This window comes from Antrostomus carolinensis, unplaced genomic scaffold, assembly GCF_000700745.2.
Source record: "Antrostomus carolinensis isolate BGI_N321 unplaced genomic scaffold, ASM70074v2 scaffold24533, whole genome shotgun sequence".
Taxonomy (NCBI): Eukaryota; Metazoa; Chordata; class Aves; order Caprimulgiformes; family Caprimulgidae; genus Antrostomus; species Antrostomus carolinensis.
Genome location: NW_010307619.1, coordinates 1 through 8,274, shown reverse-complemented (window position 1 = coordinate 8,274; position 8,274 = coordinate 1). Strand labels below are relative to the sequence as shown.

Genomic DNA, 8,274 nt, shown 5'->3' with positions numbered 1-8,274 from the left:
AAGAGAATCCAAAGTAGACAAGCAAGATACAAAGAAACTGGCCAATAAGTAGCTCATTAACAAACATTTTGGAGCTGCTCTTCAAGAAAAAACTGCATAGAAACTGTACAGCATGAACCACACTAGCATTTGGCATGATAGAAAATAAACTCAAAGACAAATTGCAAAGTACAGCTGTTTCCTTTTTGTACTATAAAGGAAAGGCAAACAAGTAATTTGATATGTTTTGGTTTACATTCTGCACTTTAGTTTTCAAGACATGCAGGCTGTCAAGTCTCATATTCCCTGGCTTTCTAGAATAAAGCATGAATGTCAGAGGCAAATGGATCCCTTCCCCTGAAAGAGTAGGGAAAACAGAAGAGCAGTACTCTCAAAGACATCATCTGCCATGTGTTCATTAGATACTGATTAAAATATTGATGAAAGGGCTTCCCTTCTTAAATGGTAGGGATAATTTCTTACAACAACATTAATCAGCCAGTCATCATAGAACATGACAGACAAGCTCTGAACTGAATAGCAGCAGATTAAGACTACACTGTTTTTCAAACACCACAGAAAAGCATACAGCAGCAAAATACAGATTTCATCCTCTTTTGCAAGTCATTCTTAGTGAAACCCTGACCTGTATTAGAAAAATTATTGAAATTCATGTATCTTTGCATCTATCAAAATAATTAAAATGCATACTTCGAGGTTTCCATTTGAAAGAAAGAACTCTTCATCTGATCATTCACTATACATTTTATCCATTACATAACACTATGCCTTTTATCCATTACATTAGAGATCTATACTGCATATATATCTTTTAAAAATGCACCTTAATAATGAACTTCAGAGAAGTGCACTCTAATCTGATTTGGCTCACAGTCCTCAACTTCTTCCTATTTTCTACAACTTGTCTTCAAGACAATGAAGGTATTCAAAACTAACAATACAATCCTTCAACAAAAGCTTTCAAATATTCTAGCTGAGTGTGTTAGAACTGAAGCAAAAGTGATTGTGCAAGAAGCTTTTGTGGAGAGGGATTGTTGAAACTCTCTTCAATTGGTTGTTTCAGTGTACCTTATCCAAGCTTATTTTTAGAAGCAGTTTGTAAAAACTCACTTTTTTTTCTTCATACAAGTTGAGTAGTTTCTTTACTTTTTATAGCATTCCATTACAAATAAATTCTCCAAGCTTCTATCAACTTCACAGCCACTTAAAATAGCTTGGCAATGGAACTGCTCTTGCTAACAGCCGAGTCTGAAATTGATTGTCTAGTTACATATCCAGAAGGAAAAGGGGTCTCTGACCTGCACAGTCTTGATGTTAATGTGCTGTTGCCCAGTATTTTAAGATTTATCAGTCTTTTTTTTTTTTTAAGGTATTTATTCTCTAAAAATAATCCAATTAATCTTTTCAGCAGTTATTTCTTTAAATAAATTTTTAATTATATTAAATAAAAACACTTACCATTCTTCGGTTCGAAGCCTACAGTCCTTCGCTTCTCTTTCTAGTGTCTGAGACTTGATCTTTATGCAAGAAGATAATCTCACAATGTAAGTACTGACACAGCAAGACATTTCATTTCAAAACTTTTCAAACTTGCAAGTAAGACAATCCTTACTTCTAATTTGGCTTTATCATTCTGCAGCTTTTCTATGGTATCCGTGTATTTCCTCGTTAAACTGTCCACCACAGCTTGATGCTGGGCAGCATCAGTTTCCAAAACTTCAAGTCTCGTTCTCAGCTCCGCTTCTAAACGTTTGTGCTGCTCATCTGCTTCAAAGAACTGAAAGAAGAGAAGCAGAGCTCATATGAAAGCTTCATTTTACTACAGAATCTAGTCTTATGAATTACACCACTTCAATTAGCCAGTCCAGACTAACAAGTAGTAGTTCTCAGACAAACAGAAATTTTATGATGATACTTACCCAGAAAAGATTCAGGAACAAAGTACTTTAGGTTTATCAAAGTTTTGTAGTACCAAGCATTTATTGCTGATTAATAGCACACCTGAAAAACTAAACTTGTGCCATAAGGCTTTTCTCAAGTTTTCTAAACCAAAGTGAAATGCATTCCATTTCAGTAAAGTAACTCCTGACTTAATAAAGGCAACTTGCAGAAAATATTTTAAGCTTTAAGGTAATTCTGAAACAGTCAAACTAAGAAGCTTCCACCCTGTTTTCAGTAGAATACCAAAGTGTCACCGACAGTTAGAAATCTAAATGAGAAGACATGTTTTACGTAAATTATTCCACATACTGTCTTAAGAATCTGAAGTCAAAATACTTTCTCATTTGCCCAGTGAGTATCTTTATAAACAACCTATCCAATCTAATCTACTGCTTTGCATACAACTAAGCTTCTAAACCCACTAGTTTTCAGATATCATTGTTTTCTTTAGCTTTGTTCATGTGACCAGTTTTCTCAACTAAAAAGAAAGGCTAAAAAAGCTTCACTCACGAGTATATGCAGCCGTTCATTCTCTTCTATCTTCTTCTGAAGATCTTCATTGAAGACACTTTTCTGCTCTTGACTCAACTGAGATGAGGATTCTGCACTTTTCTAAAAGAAAGAAAATGCACTCATTATCTTCAAGTCTTTGGGAGTATCCCAAAGCCCATGCCCAAGTATCTGAAAACATTTCCCACTGCTAATTCCCAGTAGAGCCACATATGACTTATGTACACTGACTAGTATATCAAAAGGTACACATATTGCATACAGCATGAGCCTAAAAGCAGCACTCTTCCTTCACATCGTTGTTGCAGCACAGTGATGGAATGCTAATTCGATAAGGACTCGGGAAAGCCTCTACTCAGGCACACCTGAAGTTGCCTGTATGGGCAGGTGCCCGTGTGACATCATTCGAATCTTACATGATTCCACACAGTCAGTAACAGGAAGCCCTGTGCATACAGGCTTGTTTAGTTTGGGAGCTGTGTGTAAGGCACATCTGCCCCCACCAGGTGTGGGGGTATAAGCTGGTCTGGTCCCAGCAGAGACCAGGAATAGTCACTGAAAGCGCACTATCCCATGGCAGGCAGTAGCACAAGGTGGCACTGGAAAACACAGGGTCTTCACTGTCCACCAACTACCCTGAGAAAACAGGCATCTCTGCCAACCACTTCCTTATTTTTCACCCATTTTGGAGACCACCAGTGAACCCCACACTGCTGCTCTGCTCTACCACACTGCTGAACAAAGGTAGTACCATCACCAAACAAAAGGTAGACCATATACATTTAAACTTAACAGCAAACTTCAAGTGCTTGGGACAGCTAAGCCACCTCTGCATTTGATGTCAGCCTATGAACTACAACACCTCAGGTATGGGCATACGTTCTCCTCCTTCTAGAAGGACTGCAGTGTGATACATATCATCTATCAAATCTTAATCCAAATACTTGTAGATGTGATTTACATGGTCTCCCAATAGCAAGACCCTGAAGTAAAGTGACATGGAATTTAGTAGGGGTATGTTCAATACAATGTACATACACAGTGAGGCCCTACAGGTAAAACTAAAGGGTACATATTTAAAACATGGTACAAATACTTCTTAAAAAAAAACTAAAAAAGAAATACAGAACTACAGAACTATTCATTCTGACAGCTGAACAGGAAAGTCAGTGGTGACGGTTTGCAAAGCTACTCAAGCCAGGCTGAGGTCCTTCAAAATTTGGAAGCGTGTCTAGTGAGGTTGTAAGTTACATAACACGAAATAAAAGAACAGAAGGGTCAAACTGCAATTTGAAGAACAATCTACTACGAGGTATGAACAATGTAAGTCAGAGTTACTATGTTTGTCAAGGAGCTGGATAGCAAAAAAATGCACACTAGTTTAGGGAAAAAGAAAGGAAGATGACCATATTACTAACTGGTTGAATGATTTCCTTAATGTCAGTCTTGACAGCTACAGCATTTTGTGAGCTAACCAAAAAGAAAATATGACAGTAATTAAGAGAGGTCTCCTTGTACGAGGAAGGTAGCAAAGGATGCTTGAGAACTACTGAAGTCCAGACACACCACCTCTGGAATTCTGATGTTACCTACAGAAGACATGGCTGATCTTAGACACAACGTGGTATAACCAGGTTTAATCAGCAAGCATTTTGGCAAAGAAAGATCTCAGCAATGAAATTATTCTGTCATTTTGGAATAACATAAGGAATGTATAACTTCCTCACAAGGGGAAATGGCAGGAAGATGTGCCAGGGGAGGTTTAGGTTGGACATTAGGAAAAGGTTCTTCACCCAGAGGGCAATGGAGCACTGGAGTGGGCTCCTCAGGGAGGTGGTCATGGCACCAAGCCTGACAATATTCAAGAAGCATTTGGACAAGGCCCTCAGACACATGGTCTGAATCTTGGGATTGTCCTGTGCAGGGACAGGAGTTGGACTAAATGATCCTTGTGGGTTCTTTCCAACTCATGACATTCTATGATTCTATGAATACTAGGTAAAAATTTAGATTTCGAATCATTAGATAAGATTCATGTAAGAGCCAGCTAGAAAAGCTGCAATCATAGCCTGAAGAGTTAACCATTGTCATCAAAACTCCAAGGCAAGGAGGTGGGGATAGGAAATGATGGGTGATCAGTTTTCTTCATAACAGCAGATTAATCACAGAGCTCTGAGATCCTTCCCAGCTGTTTGAACACTTAATAAATACCTGGAAAAGGGAAACAGCAATTCAGTACCAGCTAGCTGACACACTAGAAAAAGGAGTTCAGAACTACTTAGCATATATTATATGTACCAGTATCTGTTTTGTATATTTTCACTAGCATCAGTGAGTTCTGATAAAAAAATTCAGCTCAACCCTTGACACAAAGCAACTACTGCTAGAAATCAGGATAAGATATTGACAGGTGAGGAGCAGACATCTGCTAAGCAACTTTTTTTTCTTTTTACTTTAGTATATACCTTGTTTTTCTTGCCCCTAGTTTCACTCAATGCAAGTTCATCTTGAAGTAACTCCACCCGCTTGGCAAGTTGCTGATTTCTAAAGGTCAAGCTGTCCATTTCTTGTTGCAGTTTCCTCAGCGATTGATCCTTCATCTTCAGTTGCTCCTGAATGGCCAAAAAGTTTAATTTTAAAATGTTGACACTTATTTTCACACATGCTTTTAATAAAGGTATTATAAGAACACATTAAAAAATTGCTTTCTTCACTATTTGAACACTGAAGAAGCAAAAAGTAATTGCTTTTAAACTAAAAACCAGACTTCACTTCCTTGAGCTGCCCACAGATCACACTCAAGTAGGTATTTCATTCTATAAATTAATCATCAAGAAGCAACCTTGCCCTTTCCAAAGTCAGCACCTAGAGAGAACAAGGAGAGACTAGTTGCAGAACAGAAGTTCTTCTACTAAATCAAGTTCCTTCCTTATTCTTTTAATCACAATACTTTGAGTAAAAAGCATTCCCACTTTCCCTCCCATTTACCTATTCAGTCACAGGTTAATACATCTGACATGAGCAGTTTTTAGAGATTACCTTCAGAGAAGCAGAGTTTACTTGCTCATCTACAACCCCTTTTTTCAGTACTTGGTTCTGAGCTCGAAGCTGAAAAATAAGAGAAGCCAGTAACTATGCAAGACAAAGGAATAAATAAAAGTAATTTGTTGGATTATGCATCAAACATCATATCCTCTTAAGATGTGCACGCTTTTATGGAGCAAGTATTCTGTTCAGGTAGGTAAGTAGTGATATCACGTTGAAAAAATACGCAATTCATATCCTGAATTACCAAGAAACAGTACGTTATTTTACCATCTGACCACTTTGGTCAAATGGAACACAACTATTTTTCAATAAATGCCTTGGAAGATTAGTTACTTAAATATAGTTAAAGTCTGAAGAACAGTGAACAAGTACGGATAAGGTGTAACTTCCTCCTTGACTAATTGAGTTCTTGCTCATATTCAGTGCTATTTCTGTCCTTCCCCTCTTCTCCCCAAAATTGTTCATGACTGGTCCTAGAACATAAGCAGAGCTCACAATAAAGTCAAAATCTGTATCAATTCAAGAAGAGCTTAACTCTGCTCTAATGCAAAAATACTTATTATTGGGAGCAGCAGAGGATCCAGGGAGAACAGCTTCAAAAACACTTCAGGAAAATGCACAAGAAGCATAGAAGAAAAAGTCCTCTAGGACCTACTTATATCGTTCACAAATCTTAGCTAAAAGTCAGTGTAGCGAGAAGTGACTCTAAAGAAAGCTATTTCAGTCTTCACAGAGTACCTCCACCCTCCAGTAACAAGGATACTGACACTTCCATCTTCCCATTCCTTGAATCCTGTTCTCTTCAATGGCAGTTTGTATTCATTTGACATGTCTGAGTCCAGCTGTTTCAGATATAAATTAAAAGGGTTTGTATAGTGCTTGGGAATACCACTGACAGACACATAAAAGGCAAGGTTCAATGCAAAACAGCAATGGCTAATCTCTTCAGTCTAATGACTGAATGTATCTGAAAGGTCAAAAAAGCCAGTTGGCATTGCTAAGCACAGGCTTTTGCCCTGCAGCATTCCCACTGTGCTGCTCAGGCCTCACAAAGGCTGAGCAGAAACTTGCAAGAGCACCACAGAAAGACCCCCCGGCACCGGGTGTCCCTAGGAAGAAAAAGCAGCGCAGCACTTTCTACACCTTTTTTCTGTTACAGTCACTAATGCAGGAACACGTCAGGTGCAATGATGAAATGCAGAATGAAGTAGCTCAATCGTGCTGCACTGAGGTACCTAAGCTGAAGTGTGATGCACCAAAGGCAGTCAAGTTGAAAGAGCCTTTTGACTACTACTTCTATCAGGGTGAGAGAGCCAGAAGCTGCAACTCGAGGGGAAGAAGAGACTTTGAAAACACACATCCTTCCTCTGGACTGCTCTGTGAATCAAGAAGGAAAGCAATCCCTTGGCAGGTACCTTCCTTTGCACTTCTTGAGTCTGTCAAGCTCTTGTCTACCTCTGTCCTTGGCCTCCACAGCACAGTTAAGTGAACGGGCCAAGAGCTTCACAGGGCTACTCTCTGTTTCCACCTGCACACAATAAACAGCCAATCAAAAAACTGATCATTTGCACAAAAAGGAGTTATCTGCAGAGGAGATCCCACAATACCCTGGATTTGTTGCACAAGAAGTGGGATGAGACCCAAAAGAAGTTCCCACAAAGAACCAATGAAATATCACAGGCTGCAAGATGAAGTTCAAAGAAAGGTTTTGGATACCATGATACTAAAAGGAAGAGGATCCAGGAGCTGGAACTTTCAGAAGCTATAGTCAAAAGGTCTGCATTGCTAAGTTTCATTCAGGAATCAAGCAGCAAAGTTTCCCTCAAATGCCTTAACCTGAGCCACTTTTAATCTCCGAGATACAGCAGAGCCACTGTAGAAAGCAACAAGGAATATGAACTCTCTGACCTGCAAAGCCCCCAGGTGAATTCAGTTTTCTCAAAATGATCTTGTGGAAGTATTAAAAAAATATATCTGTATCTGTGAACAATTTAGATTCTGTATGGGTTTTCAATAGCAATTCTAAGGAGAATAGTATTCAAAGACACATTGTTCTCTGATCTCAGGACGGTGTCAAATAGAGTCAAGTGCCTTGTGCCAAACACTGATGCTGGGCTACACAAAAACAAAGTGATGGCTTTCCTTCCTAAGGCCACTGAAGAACTATGCCATTCAAGAGCAACAGTCACCTCTTCCATTTAGTGAAGGAACAAGAATGAAATGTTCTGTACTAAGGAAGGCTCCACCATTTAAGAAATTATCTCAAGCACCTTGGAAAGGAAAAGCATTCTCCACTGTGGGACAGAAGTCTTGGCAAATACTCCCTTAAAAAGCCCCAGAAATGGGAAGCAAAGTCTCTAAGGGCAGCTGCAGAAGAATGGAAACAGACAGGAAGCAACTGTGGAATCAAGTGTCTTCACTCCCAAGACACTGCAACCCGCTGCAAGCGCTACTGCCACCGCTGAACTCCCACACCCACCAGTCAGAGCAAACTCAGAGTCTGGGGGCAGGAGACAAGAGCAAGACCTGACCAAACGTTCACACCCAACAAGATGACCAAGCCTGACGCCTGACTGCGGAGCGGCCAGTTTCAGTTCCCAGGCTCAGCCGAACCCATCGCTTGTCCCGCCGGATGCTCTGCAGACGAGGCCACTCCGCTCCTCAGGCCGCTCGCCCAGGCAGCACTGGGCAGAGCTGCGTCCCCTTGGCACCTACAGACACACCAGCTCCCTCTGCCCAAGCCTGCTTCTCCTCCTCCTCCTCCTCACAATGCCG

At 40.0% G+C, this 8,274-nt stretch overlaps 1 protein-coding gene across 1 annotated transcript in view; it reads right to left on the bottom strand.

Annotated features, from left to right (window-relative positions):
• PPP1R21 (protein phosphatase 1 regulatory subunit 21) overlaps window positions 1-7,027 on the bottom strand; it is a gene marked incomplete at its 5' end in the record, with an annotated part of 30,893 nt that extends 23,866 nt beyond the window's left edge. Inside the window, 7 exons of the mRNA XM_010165503.2 lie at window positions 1,459-1,517; window positions 1,613-1,777; window positions 2,452-2,553; window positions 4,917-5,063; window positions 5,491-5,559; window positions 6,267-6,390; window positions 6,915-7,027. Of these exons, the coding sequence (XP_010163805.2) occupies window positions 1,459-1,517; window positions 1,613-1,777; window positions 2,452-2,553; window positions 4,917-5,063; window positions 5,491-5,559; window positions 6,267-6,390; window positions 6,915-7,027 (779 nt within the window). The remainder of the gene's footprint in view (window positions 1-1,458; window positions 1,518-1,612; window positions 1,778-2,451; window positions 2,554-4,916; window positions 5,064-5,490; window positions 5,560-6,266; window positions 6,391-6,914) is intronic.
• Window positions 7,028-8,274: the final 1,247 nt, after the last annotated feature.